This window comes from Tinamus guttatus, unplaced genomic scaffold (genome assembly GCF_059628265.1).
Source record: "Tinamus guttatus ecotype Peru unplaced genomic scaffold, ASM5962826v1 Tinamus_guttatus_pri_ptg000208l, whole genome shotgun sequence".
NCBI classification, from domain to species: domain Eukaryota; kingdom Metazoa; phylum Chordata; class Aves; order Tinamiformes; family Tinamidae; genus Tinamus; species Tinamus guttatus.
This window is the reverse complement of record NW_028288742.1, coordinates 4,372,135-4,399,530: the sequence shown is the minus strand read 5'-3', so window position 1 is coordinate 4,399,530 and position 27,396 is coordinate 4,372,135. Positions and strand designations below refer to the sequence as shown.

The following is a 27,396-nucleotide window of genomic DNA, read 5'->3' as shown; positions in this document are numbered from 1 at the left end:
CTCCAGTGGCTTGATAGCAGCTTCCTAGCTTTTACATCAAAAAAGCAACTGCAGAATCAATCCTCATTCATCACTTTCTGCTGTTCATAATTCTATAGAGCACTATCATACCAGCACAGATGTCTCTTCCAGGCTGAGGATGTAGCGATAAAGAGACCAAATTGCAGAAATGTGGTTTAATAGTCTGACTCATCTATACTGAAAGCCAAGTGCATGTAACAGTTACTGCCTTGCAGAATATTCTAGGATGGCTACTTTTTTCAACTCAGTACACAGAACAGTGTGAGTAGATGCATTAAAACATTGGGAATAAACACAGATTTAGATTATTAGATATTGGATTATTATGTATCAATAATAGATTATTAGATAAATATTAGATTTGGATCAGATTATATCAGATCTTACCTCTATGAATGTGGATGATGTCATTTTCACTTGGTGTTGGCCAGTTTGGTACTTCCAATTCAATGTCTCCTCGATGATTTGTCTTCTCAATGGGGATGTTAGTAGGTTCCGGTACGTACATCTCTGCAAAATGAGATTAAAGAGCTTCATAATCTCCAGACTTCTTCCTAGTGCTGCTCTGAAAATGTGTTTGGACATCAGCAGTTCTTTGTCACATAAATGCTTTCACTTGTTTTAGATTTTGCATCATTATTGATATGGGATTTTGTTTTGCATTTTACACAGTATCCTTACATATTGAGAGGACTGCCAAGATTTTAGTGTGTGTTATGGATTTTCTACTGGTTCACATTATCATTATTCTAACGTGAATGGAATGATAAAGCCTTGTGAACACAGATGGCTTTGAAAATACCATTTTGGAATATATTCTTCACTGTAGCCTAGCTCATTTGTGATACTTTAACAACAAAAATGGCAAGGGAAGAGCTACATCTTCTCAACTGATACTTAATTGACACTGATGGCTTTTTTGACATGCAAGACATGCAAGAGAAGGTACTGCTGAAGCTCCCTAATTCCTCTGTTAGAAGTTATTACCAGCTGACTGAAATACGAGCAAATACCTGCAGAGATAGGCCAGGACTAGAACTGAAAAGGAGTTGCGATTCTTGGGTCTGTTGTGTCTAGAAATTGCATATTACATTTCAGCCAAGTCAAAATGATAAATATGGCAATATAATATCTGAAAAGTAATCAGATTCTGAAGAGACAGAAATGTTAACAAGTGGATCAGCAGAGGTGCAAAATACTGATTTGCCTACTTCACTAATACTTTTCCATAGAGCAGGGGCAAACAAGGCTAAGTTTTCTGGGTCCACAGTTAGATGTTTGTGTATAACTTTCCTGTCTCTTAAGAATAGTTGTTTGCCTGAATCCTTACACTAAAATCCTTATTGTCTCTTAGACACTGTTCAGCGTGGACTAAAGTTTAAAACGCCAAGTAAAACAAAAAATCACCAGTTTTGGAAAACAGCAGCACCGTGTTCTGGGTCGCGCCGCATTACCTGGACACATGGGGCAGCAGCTTCCCTCCACGTTGATGGGCTCGGCGCAGGGCAGGGGTGGGCAGCTCACGGTGGAGCAGAGGGTCTGGCCCTGCAGGCAGTAGCAGTGTGTGCAGCTGTCGATGTCCCAGCGCTCCTCGTCGGCATAGGTTTTCCCGTTGAAGTGGCAGACTACTTTCTTTGGTACTATATCTTCTGGCGAAGGAAAACAGTGTCATCAGTTGTAATGGCCACTTCCATACAAACACTGTCCTTTTCCAAAACACTGAAGTTATACGACAGCTAACGGAGAAATCCCAGAGACAGCTAAAAGACTCTCCACATCTTCCAAAACATCCTTTACAGAAGTGCCAGTTTGCTTCTTTAATAAATATATAATTACCCTGAGTTTTTGTCCTCTTTTTCCTTGTGCAAGAGGAAGATAAATGATTTGTACATGAAATTATGATATCAAAACCCAGTGGAAATTAAAAAAAAATGATTTTTTTAAATGCATGACTGCAAATCACAGCTGCTACCTTCATCTTCCTAGGCAATCCTATTTAACTAAGAAAGACTACGTTCAACTCTAAACTATCAAGGCTCAAGAAAGGTGATCTCCTTCCAGAATACTCGAAGAAAAGACCAGTTGGTAAAAACCACATCATAATTCATTACTTAGTAAGTGCTTTTTAGAAGGATGAACAAGGATAAAAATCAGAATAGCGGCGCTGGACCCTTTGACTCCAGGTGCCCAGTGCTATGGGAACACGAGCACAGCAAAAGGATGGAGGCCACATCACCAATGAGCTCTGCGAGAGCAAAGCAGAGGTGCATTAAGAAATCCACATACAGGAGACAGTACATAGCTCGAGCTGTCTTTTCTTAAGCCTCCTCTTACTTCACCAGTGAATCAAACACATTTGATTAAAAACAAACAAACAAAACAAAAGAGCCTTTGCTCTTTCATCTTCTCTGAAGTAGGAGGTCATCTTCCCAAAGGATAAATTTTAAGATTTGGAAAAACAGCAGAAAGAATCCAAAGCTTGCAATATTTTAAACTTAAATTTATATTGCTCTTGTTAGAAGCTATCATGATCTGTACCCAGAAGGAAACAGAATAAAATAATGCTAAAAAACAGCATCATTTAGGAAACTGCAATAAATTAAGACCTTTCTAAAGATTTTACCTACTGAACACTTTATCAATTATTACATAAAAATGTCAAGGAAGACTTTATCAAGAGGTGTTTCACAGTTCTCAAGAGCTAAAAGAACAGTAAGAAACAGCAAATTAAAGACATCAATAGCTCATCAAGGCTACATATTTGAAAGGACCTCACAATGCTCTGGCAGATGGCTCCAAGGATGAATCATTGTTTATACACAGACAAGCTGAATCACATGTTCAGTTAACAATTCTCAAAGTCCATCAATTTTATGCTATTCTTTTTTATTACACTATTTTTCACTGAGTATATCCCTACTGCTTTTGGGAATGAAGGTTACGGAAATCAGTTCTGAAAGCTTTCTTACAAATACTATAAACACTTAATTTTATTAAGTCCATTACATCATCTTCTTCCATTCCACAACTTTGCACTGTATTGCAGTTGCTTTATTAACACTTTATTCCATTAAATGGATATATTTCATAATACTTCATAGTTTATCTTCTGCAGTTCTTACTAATATTTGACTATTATACATAACATATAATCACATAAAACATGCACTATCTGGCCTTTTTAAAAACTGAAATATTTTTTAAGGAATGTTTTCATCTATTAAGCTAAATTACCAACTGTAAGTTTTTAGGAGGATGTCCTGTCAGGTTGATATGTAAATTACACGTACATCTTCTTGCACTTCTACCTTAAAATAGCAAAATATGATCCTCAAAGCTCCCTATGCAGACTCTGCTCTCTGGTCCAAAGGAAGGTACAAACTACAGCACCCTCCAAACAGGAAAACATATTCAAATTAGGAAATAAAACTTCTTATTCCCCAAAAAGGAACAGCAAGCTATAAATTATTTTTATTTGCTCACCAATACAATAAGGACAACATTGTCCCTTTCTCAAAACAGGTTTCTCGCAGGACACTGGTGGGCAAGACTCAGAGTAGCATCTGATCACCCCATCCATGCAAATGCAGCTAGTGCACACATTGGGCTTCCAGGACTCCGCTGTCAGAAAAATGTCTCCTTCATCATTTTTGCAGTAACTGGGCATGCTCTCATTGCTTGAAGAAGGCGGCTGGAGAGGCTCATCTGTGAAAATAAATAGGGCAAGCTTTTAACTAAGAATAGCCAGATTCCCTGACATTTTCTCTATAAAAAGTTTACTTGGCATATATGTTTCTTATGAGTCTAGGACTGCAGCAGAATCCTAACACACTGGACCATTTTCACATTTAAATTTAAAATTTGAAGCCCAGCTTCTGCCTGATCAGTTCAAGTCCTTGAACTGGGAGTGTTGCCAGGTCCAAAGCCATAATGCAGCTCTCATCTTCATCAGTGGACAACTAACACAACTAACTATGCATTAGTCATATGATGTGTAGAAACACATGGAGCTTGACAGGGCTCCATCTCAAATCCAATGGACCTGCTTCAATTTTCATACCCTCATGCTGGGAGACACACCTTTCTGAATAAACCACATCCTACCAGGCATTACGGACCAAGAATTACAATTGTATGTGCTCAGGGAACACAAGAAAGAGAAGAAAAGGAAGGACTCGAAGGGACTGAGATCAGGTTTCCAGTTTTACTGTGTAAGTGAAGAGATCAAGCTCCTTATACAGTCAGTGAAGAAAGATCAACTACTCCAAAACTTATTTTGAGATTAAGCCGTACAAATATTTACTGTTGCAAACAACAATAAAAAAATGAAAGTCAGGAAAATTGATTAACTTTTCCACTAAAAATATTTTGTCAGTGAGGGGTAAAAAAAAAAAAAAAAGGCAAAACAGCCTTTTGATGTGAAATATTTAAATTTTGTTTTTAATAAAGGCAAAAATATCTTCTCTGAGAGCTTACACAGAATTCTTGAATTTGCACTAATTTCCACAGCAATGAACTCCTACATTTGCTACATAAAATATGAATTCATGCTTATTTATAATTGCATCTCTCCTAGGGAAAGCAAATGTTGTTGTTTTCTTGACATTGTGGGGTAGTTTGTGAGGAAAAGCTGGCACACCTGGAGGGGTGGAATGCTTTGATATTAGGCAGTTACTTTCAAGTCACTCTCAAATCATGCCAGAAGGAGGTAAAAACAAGCAGAAGCATTTCTGTTATGAAATCCCAAACAGACAAGATAGTAATAAAAAAGATCAATTCAAAACAAAACACACAGAAATGAAAAGAGACAAGCCTATAGCTGCCTAGCACTCTGATTACTTCCAACATTTCTTTAATCCTGTGTTTTTCCAAAAATAAGCCAGTGCACATTTCATAAACTTTCTAGCTACGGATGCTGGTTCTCATGCAATCCTTACATTATTAGATTGCCTTCAAAGAAGAGAGTTCAAACTTCAGAACCACAACATCCCTTACATGTAATATAAAACCTGTACCTAAGGCTAAGCTGAAAGTTGCTTGGTAATATTTACCTGGGCACTGTGGGCAGCAGGAATCCTGTGTGCGGGTGGGGTTTTGGCAAAGCAGGGGGGGACAGACTTCAGTCTCACACAGGACACGTCCACTGTGGCATGTACATTGTGTGCAGGAATCAATATTCCATGTCTCGCCCTCGACAAAGTATTCCCCACCAGGAGCGTGGCAAATAGATGGACTGGTGAATTCTGGCTTCTGCACAATTATTTCATCTGTGAAGACAAGCAAAGAAAAATAATGGAGACTATACTGTGTAGCAAATATCCCTAACCGTCATTAATTTCTCCTGGGTATTATTGGTAATATTAGGATTAAAAAAAAAAAAAAAAAAACCAACTATAAAGTCAAAAGAGTTTCATTAAGAGCATAAACAAGTCTCTTAACTCTATCTCATAGAAAAACGGAGGAAAAAAAATCAAACATGAAACAACTGGGAACCAATACATGTATATATGTATAATTTATATATTTATACAATATATAAAAATACATAAATCTGAGAGAACTTCAAGCACTCTTGGCATTTCAGAAAAAAAAGTCTGCCATAAGCTTCTTGAGTTAGTTGCATCAGAACCACTTGATGCCAGAAAAAAAGAAACAGAAACAAGGTACATGGATGTATTTCATCTAATGATTGTTTTATATAAAAACATATGTAGTCTTTGAAGTAAAAACTGAACCCCAAGGAGATCTTAACAGCATGTAGATTAATAATCCCTGTGGCTATGTCTCACCCAGTGAACCTTAATTCCTTTTCACACAATTAATTACATTACTTCTTCCACTGTGGCTAAAGACTTGCACAGTTTTAAACCAGGTAGTTAAGAAAATAAGATTTGGCTTCCTTTAAACTAAGAAAGGAACTGAAACTGCTTCCCATATTAAGCATAAGTGCTCTCCAACCATTCAGGTATTACAGAAATGGAGGAACTCTCTTTTTGCCTATTGGTGTTTTAAAAGAAAAAAAAGAATGAAATGTCTAAATGCCTCCCAAATTAAAAAAAAAAAAAAGCATTCAAGGACCTAAAAATCAAGAAAAAGTTCTGACTAATATGCAACTCTGGAGTCTTCCTAACTCCAGCTAACTGCCAGTTTATCATGCTGATTGTTATATGCAGCTCCATGCTGCAATACCAAGTTTCAGGCTTATAAGAGAATGGATTGAAGCTATCAGACTGGATTTGAACCATCTAATATTTGGCAACTAAGTTAAGTGCCTACATTAAGAAATTGGCTTCCTCTTTATGAAGAGAAGGGAAGAGAAAGTACCTTCTAGGTAAAGACTCAGCAGCTCTAAAACATCTTCTGAAGATCCAGCTCTGCTGTTCATCTATAGAGAAGCCTAACGTGAACACCACCGTACACCACATATCTTGATTAAGGCAGAAAGTTTAAATGAATAAGCTCTTCCAGTCATTTATGTAGCCCAACACTTATGAGTATTTTCAGTTCTCTTTGCATTCTTAGTACTGCTGTATGTTTCTGGAGAATGAAGTTCGTGTCCTTTGCTCTTTTATATGGCTGACAACAGGCAGACAACTCAATTACTTTTTTTCATTTCTGGAGAATGATAGAAGACACTCAAGAAAACCAACTCCAACTTATTTTACCCTATTCAGAAAGTATTCGTGCATTGATTCTATGATTTGTTCTTTCTGTATTCCATCCACAAGGCTAAGGAAATGTGTTATCCTTTGGGGCCTTACTTTCCCAATTTTTTACATTTGTGAAGACCATACACATTTTGGGAACATTTACCATACCTGAAGTATGATAGCTGGTCTACTGCCTTGTCACTATCTGATTTTTCATTTCAGCTGTTGCAGCATATTGTTGCCATGCAATGTCACCACATTTTAGGCACCAACATCAAAAGCTGATTTGGCAAAGGCAATACTTTCTCTAAAAAATCCTGAGTCTATTTTTTGTATTTGAGTCCTCTATAAAGTCAAAAGCCAGTTTTACTACAGGTTATATGCTGCTTATTATCAGAAATGTGCAATCAGACAGTACTGCTGTACATATGATATGGCTTACAGCTCCCTTGCCATATAATTATTGTAATTGAAATGCTACAAACATACAGCTATTATATTCCTGAAAGAGCAACAAGTTAATCAAATACACAGTCTTCCTGGGAAACACAGTGCTTCAAAACACTAGAAGTTAATAACTTTCTAAATCTTAGGGGAAAACTAGGGTTTTCCACAAGCATTACTGCTATTCACTTTAACCTCATAACTAATATGCAAAAACATGGCTATAATGACTGTTTTAGCAGTCGAAGTGTGTCTGCCTCTCTTGGAAACTAACTAAAACTGATTGCCTTTAAAAAAAAAAAAAAAAAAAAAAAAAAAAAAAAAAAAAAAAAGGCAATCAGAGCTCCACACCCATCTCCAAGGTGAAAGCATAAGCAAGCAAAAGGCGTTTTAATGCAGCCATCACATCAGGAGGCTCAGTGCTTTCTGCAATGCCATTGTTGTAAAACTTGCCAGAGAATGTTAAGAATCTCCCCTTTCAATACAAACAAAACAAAAACCATAAAACAAGTGTGAATGTTTATGACTGCAATATTACCCTTGAAGCCATGAGAACGAATGTAAACACTTTCTTCCGTCTGAGAAAAGACACCTCTGTGAGATGCCTTTTCCCTGGTCAATAGGTTAACAATGCAACTGAAATCAGGCACTGCTGATTATTTCAATATTCGTATATCAGACACATTAATCTGATGTGCTCACAATCTCCCCTTTCTAAATTACATTCCTATTTACTGAAAACCATGATACTCATTTAACATGACCAGAGGGGAATCGATACCCTGCCAAATAAAGTCGGAAATATCAGTAACAAACAAAAGGCCTCAGTGGGGGAAACAGAAACCCATAAGGGCTAATTTGGCCATATTAATTCACACACTTTCATATACACAGCTGCTTTTAAAACCCTGTGCATCTGTCCTAGCATTGTAAGAGCTCCACTACATATGTCTTTGCTAACACAGAGTCTAAAACACTTGCACTCTGAAAGCAGGGAAGGAAGCCAGGCAGAGAAAACTCTACAGACACTGCACCTTAAAGAAGTGGAAACTTCTGGGTAGGCAACTATTCTTTTTGACAATTGACCGACATTGCTGGTGCTCAGGATCAAACAGGGATCATCCACAAGTAACAGACATCTTCTAATGTAACATAAATGCGGAGGTGGCTTCTAGTTTCCCTGTCAGACCAGTCAGATACCTGGGAGAGAAGCAAGGGAGCAAAGGACGGGCTCCCTAGAGGGGGTATTTGGCGAGAGTATCCCTAGTGCTCTAGGAAAAAAAAAATAGCTGAAAATACCATTAATATGAGTACTAAGACGTTACGTACTAAAAGCTCAGCCTCAGCCACTGTCTGGTTACTTGAGCGTTGAACATAGCTCTGAAAGGCAGTCTGCCATGGAGGGCACTGCCAAAAGCAGTACCGTGGCTGGCACCGGGACTGCAGGGACCACAGACAGGGACACGGCATTCCCAGTCTCCATAACTGGGAGCAGAGCAGTGGTTCGGACTGTGGCAGGCTAGAAAGCAGTTTTTTTGAAATCCTACATCCTTCTGGTGACTCCGTTTTCCAAGTTATCATGAGGTGTGAACTGGCCCAGAAACCACCATTTGTCTAAGCAGATTTGTTATCTAAGGTGCTGGGGAGGATGACACTGTCAGTTTCAGAAAGAAAATTTAGCTGCTTATTTTGTCCCTAGGTCTTCCGGTACTTTACATTGACTTAAAAAAAAAAAAAATGCTTGAATTGTGCGAGTGCTTTCTTACCATTACTTTATTATTTGTATTACCATCCCAAGTCTTTTTTCTCCTATCAAGTTTTTTTCTCCTACTTAAAATATTTATTCCAATAAAGTCATAAACAATATCACTGCATTAGAAAGTTTATCTATTTAGCACATGAAACATTGCAGTAGCAGGTCTGAAGGCAGAGGTTATTAATCTTGGACCTCTAGCCACAATCAAAAAGAGAAAAATTCTTTCATAAATTATTTTCATTCTTTAGATGGGAAAGTCAAATGCAATTAATGTTGCATTCAAATATGGTTATCATAATTGTTAATGCGAAAAAAAATCTCCTGCTAGTGGCAGAGGATCTTTCACTCAGAATACAGAGCCATGAAGTTCAATTACTTAAGATGTCTGTTTTAAAACTCATGCCTTTGAGATGTTGTGAGACATACATCATTTTGTTAAAACTCCATATAAAAAAAGACAAAACCTAATGGTATATTACAGTATTTGCTATTTATGGATAATATAAAATTGTTTATGAGTATACATTTGCTACTATAGCTAATATAAACAGTATTTCTTAAAAAGCTCAAGTTCAGAGATGTTGTAACAAGTTAGTTCCTATAACATATATATGCATTTAAATATCCATTTTTTTGTCTGAGATACTAATGAAAGCCATTTGTTATGTTGCACCTGGGTACAGAAATTTCCATTTATACTTACTACGGAATGATGTACGAGATTTATTTTCAGGTAGGAAGAAACAAAACCTGTACCTGTAACTGGGTACCCGCACCAAATTACAATGAATATAGCAGAAGTCGCGTTACCTGGACACGACGGGCAGCACTGCCCGGGATGTATGGTGGGGTTGCCGCAGTTGGGAACAGGGCAGGTGATGAGGGCGCACATCTCCCGCCCGTTGTGACAGTAACATTCCCTGCAGCCATCGTGCCAGCTCTCCTCGTTCTCGTGGCGGCGCCCGTCCATTGACAGGCAAGAGCCTGTTTTAACTGGAGGCATAAGAGAAGCCGTTGCCTCTGCACAAGGTCAAAGGAAAAGGCAATGGCCTGATAAGAATCTGTTGCTTAGAAAAATATGAATACCTCAGGCCTAGACTGCATTCATTTTTAAAGCACATGTAAAATTAAGTGACTAACGATTCTATCATTTACACTTAGAAATAAAATAAACCCAAGTGGCACATGAAACAGAGTTAAAAGGAATGAAGTGTGTTTGATTCTATTTGAAAAGAATAATCATTTCTTTCTGTTGCATCCACATCACATTTAATCATAAAGAAATGACTAACTAATGGAAGAAAAATCTAAAAAGGTAAGAGAAGGAAATGGTAGCAAATATGAGGTATATTTAAAATAAAGCAGAGTTTTAAAATATTATATTGTATTATCTACAATGTTAATATCTGGCAGCAGAATACTAAAACCTTTTCAAGAATTAAGGATGCTCTTATATATGTATATATTGTGATTGAAAATAAATTACAAATAAGTTCTGAAGGGATTATACAACTGGGATTATATACCTGAGAAAATAGTAGTTATTATAATACACAATGTTTAGAAGTTAACTCCTCTGATGGTTTTATCACTTGTAAACAGGTTTTACTAAACTCAAACTCCTATAGCTTGGATTGCTGTATTAGTTGCACACCGTTGGTCTATGGAAGATAAAGTCATTTCTATCATAACGGGTATTTAACAGGGCTGAAGGCGTTTGTTAATTGGCTGAGTGAATCACTGAAAGGTCTCTAACACCCATCATTACAGAGCAGGATTTAGGATCAGGCAGTAAAGGAAGCAACTTCTTTCCAGTGGACAACAACCATGTTCAGCTGATACCTAAAGTTACTTGTATTATGCTACTTATTTCATTTTTTTTGTTAAAAAAGGATGCAATAAGGAAAGTAGCACTTTTTAAATTTATTTTTAGTGAGTTTCCTTTTTTTAGTTACATGTATGCCACCAATTTTTAAGCTGTGGAAGATCTATTTGGGCTGGTCTAAGAACCACAAGCAGATGGGATTAAGTTGGTTTGATGCACGTATAAGTACCAAATACATAGAAATTGTGGAAGTATACTATTTTGTGAATTCCTATAAAAGTCATGGTATAGGGAAAATACTTTTAAAGTAGAGACTTCACTTTAAAATTATACTTTACACACAGGTAATACACTTTTTACAGTACACCACAGATGATATATTAATTCCTACTTGCAGTACACGAGTGAAATACTATTTTACATTAAAACAGTACCTATACATAAAAGTCTTAGATGAAAATATCCTTTAATAAATATTTTAAAGCAGCAGACACAATCCAGCTTTTTTCCTAAAGTATTTTAAGTATACTCCAAAACTGTAAAACAAGCTATGTGTAGAAACAGCAAAGATTTCAGAAGACAGATTTTCAAAGTTAAATTGACAAAATGAGGCAGTTGTGTTCACTTTTAAGTTTCTAACTCAAGCTAGCACAAAAGATTACACTGAAAGAAGAAACAAAACGTTCAAATAGAAAATTGGGATAACTGGAATGTGGTAGTGGTATGGTTGAAGACAACCTGGGAATTAAAGTAGCTCAAAAGGAAAATGCTCGTCAGCAACACAATCCCAGTGCAGAGAAGGTGAGTTCAATCTGAGATACAGTGAAGGAGTGTTGCATATTTAAAGGCAACTAGCTCTAGTTGTGACTGCGGCAAAACTGCAATATCCTGTTTTCAAACTGTGATAAGAAATCTAAAGAACTGCATTTATTTGGCTCAGAAAAGAATAAATTTAGAAACTTTGGCTGCAATCTATTAAATATTGCAAGAATTTCAAGGGAATGGTGATTAGCTGTTCTTTATTTCCACTGAGCATGGAGCAAGAAGGAGCTGGATTAATTTGGTGAAAGGCAGAAAGAAATATTATTATTTTTAGTATCACACATTGATAGCCACAGAAACACATTATTTAGGGAGTTTTCTGAGGTTGGAGGTTCTTAAGAAATGAAACCTTAGTCAAACATCTGTCAAGGATTACCTAGACACACTCGATTTTATGTGAGGACAGAGGGATAGATTTGCTTGTTTCCCAGAACATCACCCCAGCCTTTTATTTCTATGGTTCTAATTTCATTAACCCCAGCATAAGCATTTTCTGGCTGAAGCAATTTATGAAGTGGAGCTAATGCACAGGCAAGGGATTTACCCATTCCTTCCTCTTAAGGATTTGGGGAGACAAATTTAGCAAGGATTTATGTCCCCAAGAACATACTATTGTTAATTCTTGTTTGAGTCACTAACGTTCGTGTTTAACTGATATACTCAAGGCTTGGTATCTTTGTGATTATGATGATAATGAATACACCTACTTAATTAGAGAGGGATCAAGTCATTTTAAGCAGTTGTTCTTATTTTAAAATGCATCCTAGGATCTTAAGAAAAGCACTAAAAATGTGTGTAAGGTGTAAATGGTAGCCAATAAATTGGAATTGTGAATAGCCTAGGATGAAATTATTGCATATGTAAGAGACCTTGTATATATTTCATCAAAGCATCATGACAACTAGGAAACTTGTTGACAGTGAACATGGAGATACGCAATAAGTAATAGGAACATAAGAGCAACTTCATTCAGCAATTACCCCATCTTTTTTAGAATTTTTATTTCTAGTAAAAATCTTATATATTGCAGTATTTATCACTGAAATCTACCTCTCTGCTTCTCATTGCTGCGAAGTTTATTGGTAACATTTCTTACTAGAAGTCTTACAGTGTGTTTATAAAATTGCCTGCAGTGCATGACGCCATGTGGAGAAAATATAATGTGGCATCCTTCTGAATTAGATGACTGCATGTTTGCTTGTAACTGCAGGGATACTAACTTCTGGGACTTGTGTAGCTTCTTTTAGTCTCATATTCCCGTATCTTGTCTCATTTTATTTCATCATTTTTAAAATGCCGAAACACTAGCTGCTAAAAAAGTTAATAATGAAGTCATCAGAAAAAGTAATGGGAAAATATTCAAACCTTCTTGTCGATAGCTAGAAAACAAAGTATGCAAGAACCAAAGAAAAGCAAAAAAGAGCAATTAGGATCAGGGAGCGCCTGAGCATAAATAAAAATTTAACATATAGAATTCAACACAGAGGCTACTTATGCAGAAGGTCTATTCCCAGACTAATATAAAGCACAGATTGAAAATTACTGAATGATACACAGAAGGCGAGATCACTAAAATGAAAGAATACAAACAAGGATGATTTTTTAAGATAGTTAACAATAGTGTAGCTAAGTAGTTAACAGAAACTTAACAGTAGTTGTTAAGTAGTTAACAAAAGTATGCAAGTACCTCTCATCATGTAGCCCCAAATCCACCAGGTAAACCTGGAAATCCTTCTCAAGATTTCATTATTAATAGCTATAAAAAAGATGTCAACTTGATGAGAAAATGGGCACAAAACAGATACGAGGAAAGACAAGGTCTTTTCTTTCCTGGGCTTAACCCAAATCAGAACCATTATATTTCAGCAAAATAATATAATCACTATTTATCCAACAGTAGTCTAAGTCAAAATAGGTGTTCATATTCCATATGGATGCTTCTCTAAATTAGCCGTGTTGTTAGTTTTTCCACCCAGACCAATCCTAATTCATGTAAGTGCTTTCCATTGTTCAATAATACAAATTCAAGAATTACCAGTCACCATGATCATATTCTGCCTCAGGGTCTGAGTCCTACTGATTATAATTGCAAGTTTTGGTACAGAGTGGTTTAATTTTGCATTTTTGCTATGTTAATAAGATTTTACATAACCTTTTGCAGAAATATTCAGAGAATTGTTGCATGTCTCTTGCCATTTTTCTGAAACACACAGGATAAAAGAGCTGCTGAATTGAGCATAATCATTGCTTTACCACTCTGTGAATGTGAAACTTTAGGAGCTAAACTACATATTTAGTCAATTAAAAGTATTTTTAAGGTTCAAGAAGAATCTTAAGAAGAATTTGTATTTTTGCAAATATGTTAACAAAATTGCAAAAATAGCTCCTATATTCCCTTCCTCAAAACTGATTTTCCAAATTATATTTTATCAGCTCAGTTGAGACTTTCATTTCTAGGTAGATATGAACAGATTGGTAAGTACAATCCAGGGTTGCCAGCTCCCCTGTTGAGAAATGTTCTCTAAATATTGTCTATTCTTGAAGTCTTGTAAGCCAGCACTGTGCATGGAAGCTACAGGCTTCTTCAGCAGAAAACAGACTTGTATTTATAGAGTAAGTCCTTCCAACGAACCTCTTCTAACATGATTAAGTGACTGGAGCATGTGTCATATGAAGAAAGGCTGAGAGAACAGGGACTCCAGGTTCAGCCTGGAGAAGAGAAGGCTGAGGGGGTATCTGATCCATTAATGGAAGTATCTGAAGGGATGCTGTAAAGAAGATGGAGTTAGACTCTTTTAAGTGGTGCCCACTGAGGAGGCAATGGGCACAAACATATACTGGTAGGTCTGTCGAAACATAAGAAAAAGCTTCTTTACTTTGAGGGTAACAGAGCACTGGAACAAGTTACCCAAAGAGGTTGTGGAGTTCAGGCAAAATTTGTATTTTGCTGTCTTTTCTATAAAATACTAAAATGTTTTTTCCATGTTAGCAAGTTAAAACAGGTCACAGAAAGGTCTAGTGAATACCAAAAGCAGATACAAACAAGCACATGACTAAGTAAGCAGAAGAGGGAAGCAAGTTCTTGCCCTTTTAGCAACACAAAGACACCAGACCCAACTTTGCCTCTGTGTTGTACCTTTCCAGAATGATTTCCTAGCTTGTGACTCCCCATTCTCCTGAGAAAGGAAATGCCACTCAAGTCCTATGATTCCTGGATACAGCCAGAAGAAAGTGTCCATGAAATGGCACCCTTATTTGATGTGGGATGCAAGAGATCTATCAAATTCAAAATGGAGTTTACAAAGAAATGATGATGGCAAAGAATATAAGCTTTAAGATGCTGCTACAGAGAAAAGAAATTCTATCAGCTTAACCTTAGTAGTTGTTCATTAAGGAGCTTTTTTAATTTTTATTAATAACAGACTTTGTGATTTTTCAATGGAATATGGACATGGAGCTGAAGCTATCTGTTGAAGTGGAAATGAACAGATAGCACACACAAAAAAAAAAAATCTGAAAAAGCATACACTCCTTTGAGGAAAGGACCTTCTCACCAGTTATCATATTTAAATTCTTATACATACTGTGTAGTATTCCTCCTTCTGTTGTTCAAGCTTCCAACTGTTTTGAAAACAAATTATAATTAAAGATGGTACTGCATGCACACTTACCTCTACACTTGCAGATAAGACACCCGTGATTGTTCTGCTGGAAGCCCATCGGACAGATTTTACCACAAGGCAGCTCTGGGCATTTCTTACACCGACAGATTTCACAGCCATGCTTGTTCTTCCTAGATAATCAAAATAATTTGTGAAAGGTCAGTAGATGACTTTAAATGTCTGATAATGCTTATAATATTTCAAGCAAAACCTTTCCCAGAATAAGTGATTAAGTAAACAAACTTCTCAATTGCCACCCTGAACTTAACTGTTCCGTGGATCTATAGGCTACATGGATGTCCAGTCCTAGCACGTGCTTCTTCCGTGTGACTGGCAAAAGCTCTGCATTTAGTATTTTCAAGACATTAAGCTGTCTTGCTCATAGATAATACAGGTATATGTGCTTATGCCTACTATTTATGATCATATTTTTTAAAAGTGAAATAGAAGAAAGATAACTTTCAAATGATACAGGTAACTTTTCTTCTCTAACAGTAAGCTCCACTCATGCAGATTCCAAATAGAGATTTTGGGGAAAAAAAAACACAAGCAGGTACAAAAAGCTTACTTGAAAATGACATTAATCCATATGAAAAAGCATCAGAAATATAGAAATATTTTTAGAAAGAGAGATGTATAGGATTAATCAACAGATAGACAAAATGCAGAATCAAGAACAGAGACACTAAGAACAATTCAGCTCCTTGAAAGTTTCAAGTTAAATTTTTTTCAGGTGTATGAAAATGCAAGTGAAGGATCATCTCAAAAGACAGTGTCCATAAAACAATGGTGCTAGCTTGAAAATGGCTTGTTTTTAGAGAATCTTTGAACATGATGCAGAACAGCAAGGCAGGCATCACTCCTTTTCCTGACCAGCTCCTCCTTTCCTCTGCCAGTCCAGAACCCACCCTTCTACAAGCACTGAAGTGATCAGTATCCTGAGGTTACCGTAAAGGAGTACAGAGTATAGGAGTCAACTACAGGAGTAGTTATGGCCATGTTGGCAAGCAGTGTAGAGCAGTAAGTGCTGTAGTCAACAGGGCTGATGATCAGTATAGACATAGGATAGGCTTTTGTTGCTGTGGCTTTTCAAACCAAAATACTTATTCAGATGCTCCTAGTGAAGCTTATTGCAGTAAATCGCACCTCCGGTTAATCAGCTGTTCATGGGGTCTTCTTGACTATAATGTGTCACATTTGTTGAATTTGGCCCAGATGCAGACAAGCACTTAATCAAGTGCTGGCTGAAGTAACTAAATTTGTCTAGTACGCAAAGCAAAACAATTTCACTTGAAGTAACAATATTATCACCACCTCTGTTTCAGTTAGCTGGGAGAGACGACTTCAAGACTTCTGTGCAAATAGCTCTTGTTCTGGATGTAGAATTCATTAGTTCAAGTATATAGTAATATTTTGCTTTACCAGAATTCATTCTTAGAGCTTTTAACACAACAGGATTAGCCTAGAGTAGATGAAAATACACACCTCTTCTTGGCCTGTCAATACAATTCATTGACAGTCGTTACAATGATTGCTATGCAATAACAAGCTTCTTCCAGTTTATTTGTGAGGAAAATCTGGCTAGAAATGTTTTCATTCCAAAGTGCCACAACCTCATAGTCAGACACTGCTGCATTGCACTGTGAAATCCCACTCTCTAAAGGAAGGGTAGAGTGTAGAGTTGGCTGCTTGCTTGTGATTTTGAATATAGTCTTCTCTCACCATGCAAGTAATGTCTCTTGTAACACAGCATCAGTATCATAAAACTGAGATCCTCACACACTATGAAGACCATCTTTCATTCTCTGCTTGTTGTTACAAATCGCAGCTTGCTTGTTTTATATATAAAGATTCTGCAAGCCCACATTTCATACTGACATGCACTCACAATCACAAAAAGTGCGAGGCATTGTTCATTCCCCAGGCTCCACAGACACTAAAGCCATTTCAGAACAGCTCTTTTATGAGCCCGTGGATAGGCAGTAAGTACTAATGTAAACTAGGAGAATGAGGAGTGTCTGGACCAGTTATTACATGGTCCAGATCTGCGTACTCTGTGAGTCATGTCTGATCTAGATGTCTTTCTGTCATGTCTCATGCTTTAAGTAAATAGTTGCAAATGGCAGGATTCAAAATGTGAACTTTTTTTCTTCAATCTGTTTATCATTTTCCTGCTTTTTCACCAAATCCAGATACTTCTGATTTCTGAAGATACATACACAGTTTATTTTTCTATGTCAAATCTGCAGGAAAAAAAAGTGATTACACTAATAATTTTTGAATGCTTGTCTGTCTTTGTTAGAATACAACACAAATCTTAAGGAGCTGTTTACTGTTTTGCTTTTTAGGAGTGTTCATTTAAATAAATGGGTACAGTTCCATATATTAATCCCTTTCTTGTCAATCTTCTTTGAATTTAATTCAGAAGACTGAAATGTTTTTGGAGACATAAGACAGACAGACAAAATTCAAACTTCAGGTACGTTCTAGATTACCACAGACACACAGCAGAAATTATTAACAATATTTGCCCTAACTGCTTAGGCAGAGGTGATATGCTACACAAATGAAACACTAAGGAACTCTGTAAGTCAACAGGATTGCTCCTAAACCTAGAAAATCAGTATATTAAAGTACACAATAAATTAGGCCACTATGAGTTATCTTTCTCTGAAGATGTAATAGAAGTATTCTAGATATTTTTTTCTTGTTTGACAAGATACTCTTGGTGATTTATATTGTTGTGTCAGAGGACAACTCTTAATATCCCAGTTCAAAATCACCGCAGTCTTTAAGGAGCTTTTACCTATTGTACTATGTCATTTTCCTGATTCTTAACTTAAATTTTCCTTTGGAGGAGATGAAAAACAAACAAACAAGCAAACAAAAACAAACAACAATTCAAAGGAGAGAGACATTATGAAAAGCAGACCTTTCAAACCTAGTAGTAAGTTTCTGAATCAAAGATGGAACATCTAACTGTACTGCAGAGCAGCAGAAAAGACAGGAGTAACAAGAAAACTTTGCTTAACAATAAAAAGTATTAAAAACCGAGAGTAATAGAGTGAAAATACATGTACGCAGATGTCAAGGGTGCTTTACTATTTAAAGCTAAAGTAGGAAATAAGACCAAAGAGCATACCATCTGTTAATTTTTTTTAGCAGTTATACATGATCTACTCATGATCTGCTGGATTTAAATCTAGAACGTTACTGCCAGTTACACACTGAGAGCACAAATCAAGGAATGGAAATTTACTGCCTTTACTTAAGGGAACATTTGTCTTTTCCTGGAAGTTCAGCATTTTGAGGTTTTTTAAAAACAACAAAAAAAAAAAGAAAAAAGTTCAATGTGAATTATTTAGGTTTCTACTATGTTTCATTTGTACATAAATAAACCACATATATAATTGTAAATTACTTTGATAAGCATATTTTGGAACCGCACTTATCAGTGCTTCCCAAATGAAAGATGCCAGAAAAAAAGATTATTAACATATCATCCAAGGTTGAGCTTTCCAAGAAATTAAAAGAGAAGTAGTGGACTTAAAAAAGGAACCATAAGGAGAAACCAATTGGACTGCTTTAGCTACACCACAAAAAAAGTCAAGGAGAAGTGTTGCTTAGAATAGAAGGAAAACATTCAGACCTTGGTTCTTGAAGTTATTAAAACTATTTTTGTGTCTGAGCCTAAAAAGGCAATGTAGAAAGACATTAAGCATTGGCTTTAACAGTCTTCTCATAATTTTTGAATAGGCGAAAGCATATGGCCTTAAAAACGGTAAATTAAACAAGCACTTACAATACTGACATTTAAAAAAACCCACCCTTTTACTTCTCCAATCCAATGCTATTCACTGAGTAAACATTATAAATTTTTTAGTTCATATTGATTGACTTTGTTGTTAGGCAAATATATGCATGTATATGCAAATATATGCTCCTTTAGCATGCAAATGGAAAAACTCTTCTCGGATTCTTTTCTGAAGGTTTAAAGTTAGTACTGCATCCTTGGTACAGACAAAAAATTCCTAATTGCAGCATGGAAAAAAAAAAACACATTAAAACCAAGATCTAACAGTCTCAGTGTGCTCTTTAAATATCACATTATTCTGCTGAAAATATAAATCAATTTGAAAAAGGAAAAATAGTTAGAACTGAGTACTATTACTGAAAACTAGTATTCAAAACACAAAGATAAAACAGAAATAAAAAGATGTTAAGTGATCTAGTCTGGAAGTTGCTGAACTCGCATCTTGCAGTTCCTAATGAAGATATTTTTATGTACCATTAACAAAAAGGATAGTTTCTATCTTTGTTGCATACTGCAATAAAACATACTTCGAGTTCTATTATTCAGAGTTTTTCTTCTCTTTGCCAAAATTCAAAATCAATTATAAGCTAATGCAAATAATTATAGTGCTCTCAGAAATGGTTACAAGGTATGAGGAATATACAGCAATTTCCAATAAATTCTTGAATACAGTTACAAATTCTGCTTCTTTATTGCTGTTACATAAATCTTTCATTCTACCTCCTCCTTTTGGGACCTTTTGTTCAGGCCAACCTCTTTACTGCTTTCTAATGTTCTCAACCCAGTGCTCTACCCTGTGCTTTGCACAGTTAAGTTCTTACAGTTTCAAACATCCCAGTATCATTTGGCTCTGACTCCCAATTCCAAGATACTTCATCTTGCATTTTGCACCTACTCAACTGAACATCTCAAGTTTCAATTTCCCCTGGGCACTTTCTAAACAATTTTGCATGCTTTGTACCTGTTTAAAGCACAAAGCACTTTGATCCTTAATGAAAACAACTCTATCCTATCTAAAAAAAACCTAAGACATCTAATCACCAATTAGTACTGCTTGGTTTTTCCTGTTTCTTTCATTCTTCCAACCAACCTCAGCCCTCCTCATCTTTAAAAGATGATGGCAAAAGTTTTAAGGGGGAAAAAATTAACATCAGCTTTTGGGCAGCTACCCTCCTAACTCTACCTGCTCGTACCAGCAAAACTAAAAATAACTCTCAGATACTCTGAGTATGGTCAATAAGGTGGAAGATAATTAACTGTTTCATTTAAAGTTCTTACTTTTCTTCTCTCATGAACTAAACTTCGAATCACTCCTCTCTCTAAATTCAATCTTTTATTGCCTTCCACTTTTCTCATTTTACTCCATTTCAAATCCAGTCTTCTAAAATGCTTTCTTTTGTTACAACTAATTTCAATTCTGACCTTGCAGCTTCTCACTTTTTTTCTGCTTTTAATTCCCTTCTTACACACCTGTACAGCATCTTATCTTCTTGGCCTGAATACCAGATTTAAGATTTTTTCAAAAAGGAAGATGGGAGAAAAAAACAGTATAAGGCATAGCCACTTTTCTGAGACCAAAGTTTTTTTTTATTTTTCTAGAGACCTTAATCTGAGTCGCAGTCTGACTCCAATGACTGAAGCACAACTGTTCAGACATCCATTGCAGAAATAAGCTTAAGTGGAAAACTGAATCACAAGCAGGAGCCCACAGCATGCAAGCCAAGCCTCCTGCACCATATCTGAATCTCTAAACGGAATCAGGAGGCTCAAAGGGACTCTGAGGTTCACAAGGACTACTTCACTCAAAGAAAGATGAGCCAATAGTATGAAGATTAAATGGAGGTGAAAGGCTGGCATGCTCTTTTTAAAATTATTATTTTATTTTTATTTTTTATTTGTTTGGCAGCACCATTAGAATACTCTGGTATTCACTGGTATCATTTATGACTAGGGCACTAATTAAAGAATACCATTATGATACAGTTCGATTTCTATTTTTGTAAAATCTCATTTATCTCTGATTATTCAGTCTACCTTGTTTTCATTACTCCAAATGTCATTAACATTGTGAATTTAGAGAATACCCTGCACTATATACTAGCATTATAAATAAAAATCTGTAGCAATTATAAATTAGTGTCAGAGAACTCTGAAATGAATCAAAAATTAGTGTTATTATCTAATGTCAACAGCTGCAGCATCACTAAATTTCATTAAATGTAAGAAAACAAACTATACATGAACATTAGTTAAGTCTTAGCTCTTATGAGGTAGAAATTAAAGCTTTTATGAAGAGTAGGCAGTAACACAGATACTAAAATTATTTGTAAAATAGATATGAAGGCCAGTAAATTGATTCTAAAGAAATTTGTTTGAGAAAATTTTGCCCAATTTTGTCACCTTCTCTGACAATGACTAAATACAGCAGATATTTCTTTTTATGGAAAAAATACTCTGGCAACAAACATGACAAAACTTAAGTTTTCGTAAATGGTTTTAGTTAAGTAAGAGTACTGTTTTTCACTAATCCTCTAAAGTAACCATCAGAAATGTCCATCTAAAACATGTCTAATTAGTGTACTGTCATATCAACATTCCTTGAAATATTATAAAAGCATTTGAGTACAATAAATGAAGGGGTATTAGAGCAGTACATGCAACAACAACAAAAAAATCTACATGCAAGAGTAGCTACATCTGTAAACAGCTTTTTCATTTTGGTCATGAAATTATATAGTATGTAGTGCAGTACATCCTCTTTAAGATAAGAACTAAACACTATTTTGCTTTTGCAATTTGTTGTTGCTGTTATGATTGCTGTTTCTTCATTCCTTGGTCAAAATCCATTTCCACGTATTCAGTGCTAACATGCAACTTAGCTGGAGAACGCTATAATCTCATATGAGATATGGACATTTCTGCCTTCCCACATTTTTCCCAGTTTTGCCACAAAGTAAACGCAAGTACATATTCAGAGACTTTGATTATTTTAAATATGCACACGGATTGAATTACATATCTTTTCAGAATAAGAATACGTACAAGTATCCAAAGGGACAGTACTTGTCACATACTATGGGTTTGCATTTCTTAGGCCGTGGACGGCACTGGCAAATCTCACAGTTGTGGGCATCAGTCTGGAAACCGAAGGAGCAGTCCAGGGAACAACCTGATATGAGGCCAGTACAGAGCTCCTCTCCTGTGAAGGACACACACAGCTTAGCACAACATGAAAACTGTTTATACCAGAAAAATGCATCTTCAGTAGTCTAAATATTTTGTGTACTTTTAGCTCAAAATGTTTTACTTGTAAGAGTCATTATCCTTACCTTCCAGCTGTCCTAATTTTAGAGCATTCAATAGAATTCTACAGTAATACTGCAAACCAGATGACCAAACACTATACCAAGTCTTTGGTCAAGATCTTGGGACAGACCACCTTTTATACCTTATACTATTTCCATAGATAAGTACATAGGCAAAAGAGTCCAACATTTATGACTTTGTCAGCCATTAGCAACAAATTTAAAATAACATACTTTCAATGTATATGCATTTAGTAAGGTTCTGTCCTATATAGAGCATCCTTGTTTTCAACTCTATTTTCACTTTAAATAGAATTGAAATCCTGGGGTATCGGTCTTCATCCCCTACTTCTGCTGTTTGCTGTCACCCGTTCGGGGATTAAGACCTACTTCAAAACAAACAAACAAACAAAAAAACCCCACAACACCCAAAGTGCTGTTTTAAGCTTATTAAGACCCGTCTCTTGGAATTCACTACTGTACTTAGTTAGCCTCTTATGGCAGTAAGGGACACGCTAGATCGTTGCTTATCAGCTGTCATCGATGATAAACGACAACTGAAGACAACAATTCAACTGATAAAGTTCACTATATTCATTCTCCCTGGAAATTACCGTTTTGAGAATGATTAGTTTGCTTTTGTTCTCCTTGGAATAAGAAGTGCCAGAAAGACCCTGCAATAGAGGATTTGTTTATTGACTGTGGAGGTGGGAGACATTAGGAAACAAAGACTTTCTTGTATTAGGAGACGTAAGATACAGGAAAAATAAAGTTACTACCATTACAGTAGCCAAATAGACATTGAAGTATAAAAAGAGGGAAATTAACTGAGATTAATCAAGGGATAAATGTGATGGGCGATATCCAAAGGACAGAAGTGAAGGATACTTATCTGCAGTTGACATCTCCCTACCACTACAAAGCACTAGTGATAAGGATAGGTACTGCAGAGCACTATAGAAATGCTGCTTTAATTAGAGTACTAATAACTATCTTGCTCTTCAGAGATCTGAAAATTTAAGAGCTGATTTTCTCCAAGAGGAAGCCAGGACATTGACCCATTCTGTTCTTTCTACTCCTGTGGGTCCTGAAAGGCAAAGGTAATCCCCAAATCTAGTTGGCAACCCTCCCTTTTTATATTGCTTCTTCTTGAAAGAGTTTACCAAGCAGGACTATTCCCCAAAATGACAAGGAAAACGAACAAAATAGGGATAATAGTACCTTACATTAAGTGCCTGGGTGCATATAGAGTTTTGTAAAAGCATCATAACCAAAAGCATGATTCCATGCAATGCAACTTACAGGTTCCTAGGTTAGTAATACAAGACGGAGACCACAGCTATAACCTGTGCTTTACTTAAATGCTTTCTCTTCCATCTTTGAAATGCTGCAGCAAAGACTTCAGAATGGGAATTTAGCCACCTCACACATCTAGAGCATCCATCTGTAGCTGAACCCTAACCCAGGTGATCTCACTCTCCATCTATAGGAAAGAGGGCAACATCAGGCATGCCACAGTCTGCTGCTGTTCTGAATATGATTCCACAAGAGTGCTACGAAGTTTCTCATCTAGCTATATTAAGATGGAAAAAAAAAAAAACCCACCAGAAAAACCGACAACATATTTCTTTCTAAGGAGTCATTAAGAATTTCAGGAAGAGGCTGCTGATAATTGGAAGATATTTCAGTAATATAAAGGAGGTGTAATTTTCATTTCCCTCCCTTCTCTTTAAAGCAGAGGGCTTACTGTTTTATTCTTTCCTCTACCTGCAAAGCTATTAAGAGTAAAATAGGTGTAATGCAACATATGGCATAGTAATGGCTTATTATCCTAACCAGCAATTGCCAGTTTAAGCAGAATGAGGATCTTGGTTCCCACCTCTGTGTTTTTATGCACATTTACTGTGACCCTAAAAGTGTGCAGGTTTTTTTGTCATTCAGAATGCACAAAATAAATGCTAGATTCTTTTGTGTAGGCTCTGAAGGCTGTCTTTAACCTCAGTCATATCTAACCTTTGCACAATGATGGCAACCTGTATCTTAGTTTCTTGACAGATACACCTTCACAAACTCTTGATTTTGAATGATAAGAGTTCAGGTTGACCTACCAGGAGTCCTAGACCTTTCTAATATGTAGCTACTAGTGCTGCTTTTACAAACATCACAACGGAGAGGAAATTCTGATGCCCGTCTCTGGCAACGAAGGTTGTACACATGACAAAAAGAGGAAAGGTTTTCCTTGAAGCAGAAGAGATCATAATTTATGAGCTTTTGCACTAGTCCAGATATTTCTACACAATTCTTCCCTGACAGCATACAGAGATAATAAAATCAACTAAACTCTTCATTATATATGACTTCATAAAAGATAGATTTGAAGGAAGCCATAGTTTTTGAAGTTACCTTGAGCTTTATGAAGAACAAGCAGAAAGTACACCTACCCTGGAAGGTCTCAAAAAACAAGCTCCATCAGGAGCTCTGAGACTTCTCCCTGCTGATGCTAAGATCTGATCAGTGAATAATCCCAGAATTACACTGGTAGGGTTGAGTGGAATCATTCTTTTTTTGAAGTCTGCTTTGTCAGTTAAGAGGGGACATGTTTGGTTTAGGTGTCTGTCCATAAGCAACAGGCTCATGAAAGGGATAAAGGAACCATAAGGGCCAAATGAAAGAGGGAAAAATCATTATGCATCAGGGAATAAAAAGAAGAACTGAAAATAAAAAGAAAAAAAATCTAAAGAAATAGAAGCAACATGATCATCTTTTAGTTGGCATATTTTCTTTACTTTTATCTTGTTTCCAGATTTTATGTTAAGGATAGTTACCAAAATGTGACACTCAGGTCTGAATACAGTGTTACAAAAGAAAGCAGAACTTTTGCCATTAGAAACAATCTCAAACTGAGATACCACCACACATACACATATACACAGCTTATGTTTGCTGCATGGGCATGACAAAACCCTTAGTCCAAAGTTTGTTTATTTATTTTATTTTTTTTAGAAAAATAGCTAAAATAGCTTTTAGTTCTAAAAGGAAGAGCAAAGGTCCCAATGTTGAATCAAACTGTATGAACTGTCCTCCTGATAATATTCCTGTATTGTAATGCTATAGCTTTAAAGTCAAAGCTCACTTTGAAAGGATAAATAAAAACAGATTGGCTACATTTCAAGTGAGAAATACTAAGCAATAAAGGCAACTACTTTGCGAAGATCAACTGCAATAAACTCAGGAAATGTATTGAAGAAAAAGGTAGCATAGTTGGGGGAGAGATTACTTGTTTATGCTTTTCTTTCCACCTTTGTTTAGATAAATCTCATTTGGAAACTCAAATCTCAGATCATGGAAATTATTTACAAATAAGATATCCAGCCCTAACTGGGGTAATAACTGCTTCAAGGGTAGTTATTTTCAACAGAAATAAGCAGAGTCTTGAAGGAGAGCATAGTAGAGCATTTTAAAAAGCCAATACAGATGGAAAACTATCTCTTAAGAGCTCTGCACCTGAACTAGAATTAGAAACAGGCTCTCCAATTTTCTTATGAAACGCCAGAGAGGTAATGTCAACACAGAAAATCCTTATGCACAAGGAGGATTTAGAAGACTAAAATAATAATAATGCAGTGAAATGCAATACTGAAAATGTGTCAAGCCAAGTCCAGAGGGAATAAACAAGAACCTCTCACACAAGCTCCGAGTTCAGACACTGGCTTCCTCAGGCGCAATCCCAGAATGATTCTGACACCTGTGATGTGCCTTTGAAAGAGATGAATGTGATCCCGAATGTCTCAGAATAAGACATCTTCCCTGCGTCTTCATCATCCACTCCCAAACACACAGTTAGGCACACATATACTATTATTAAACAAATATTACAGAGTTCCAGGTGAGCGTCATAGTGTTCAGGGGCAATAGATTGTGGGATGGGACTATCTGAAGAACCAGTCTTGTCTTAAGAACAGATCACCAAGATATGATGAGACTCTGCACAACATACTGCATGAAGAACATTTGGTGCTGTAAAACTCTTTTCATCTAGACCTTCTCAATAGTAAAATAAATTTTGTTTTAAAAAGTAACTTGAAGCATGGTAACACCTAGTCGCTGGCTGCTATAGAAGAGAAGGACACACAGCAGTTGATATATTGACATGAGATATGCTACAGTTCACGGCCTACCCTGCAAACAAGAAAACAAAATTTTCTCTCCTGGGATACAAAAGCTATCTTTTTTTTTTTCTCTTACACCTTGGAGTATTCACTCAGAAGTAAGAAAGGAAACACATACAGGTAGTCCTAGAAGTGTAACGAGACATATTTCAGACATACTGTAATTTCTGCTTCTCAGCTGTGAAATCTCAAAGGCAATATATCTCAAAATGAATCACAATTCTTCAGCCATAAATTCAAATAACTATCAGGCACGTGATTTATTCCTGATCTTAAGAGTATTCACAGTTCCATTTGGAGCGAATCTAAGGATAACTACAGTGTTACAAAATGCATCTCAGAAATCACACTGTGCAGTAGACAAATTTGAATCCAGAAAAAAAATGAATGCCTAAGTCTAAAATCAGTACCATATTTTGACCATCTGTTCTAATAGCTGTATTGTAATTCTAGTTAACTGTTACTTAAATACTTCTCACTTTCTTCTAACACATGTATGGCACATAAAAAAAACTTTAAGCTCTTAAACTGGGACATTTACCTCTCCCTACTCATTATGTTATATATGGACTCTTTAATTGCACAGTAAAGAGTTGAATTGAAAGTCTAAATTTCAAGGAATTTCACGTATCTGAAATATTTTCCTTTTTTAATTCTCTAATATCCAGATAAAAATACCTGTTGGAGATTATTAATATACATACATATGACAGAATTATGTCAGTATTGCAAGCTGGCTTAGATTGATGTCTGCTTTTTAAAATCTGTAGTGCTTCTACACAAAACTATCTACATACCTTTCCCATCATTATTTTCTTGACGCTGAGGCTAGCACATGCCAGGAGAACTGTTTCACAGTACCTTTACAATTAAGCACTCCTCAGCCGTCCTCTCGGTGTGGATTGCTACTGCTGGTTAATCTTCAGGG

At 36.2% G+C, this 27,396-nt stretch overlaps 1 protein-coding gene across 1 annotated transcript in view; it reads right to left on the bottom strand.

Annotated features, from left to right (window-relative positions):
* CRIM1 (cysteine rich transmembrane BMP regulator 1) overlaps nt 1–27,396 on the bottom strand; it is a 171,288-nt gene that overhangs the window by 2,420 nt on the left and 141,472 nt on the right. The window contains exons 9-15 of the mRNA XM_088524180.1: nt 22,037–22,193; nt 15,190–15,311; nt 9,682–9,891; nt 5,073–5,288; nt 3,505–3,726; nt 1,476–1,670; nt 409–531 (exon numbers count right to left, since the gene is read on the bottom strand). Of these exons, the coding sequence (XP_088380306.1) occupies nt 409–531; nt 1,476–1,670; nt 3,505–3,726; nt 5,073–5,288; nt 9,682–9,891; nt 15,190–15,311; nt 22,037–22,193 (1,245 nt within the window). The remainder of the gene's footprint in view (nt 1–408; nt 532–1,475; nt 1,671–3,504; nt 3,727–5,072; nt 5,289–9,681; nt 9,892–15,189; nt 15,312–22,036; nt 22,194–27,396) is intronic.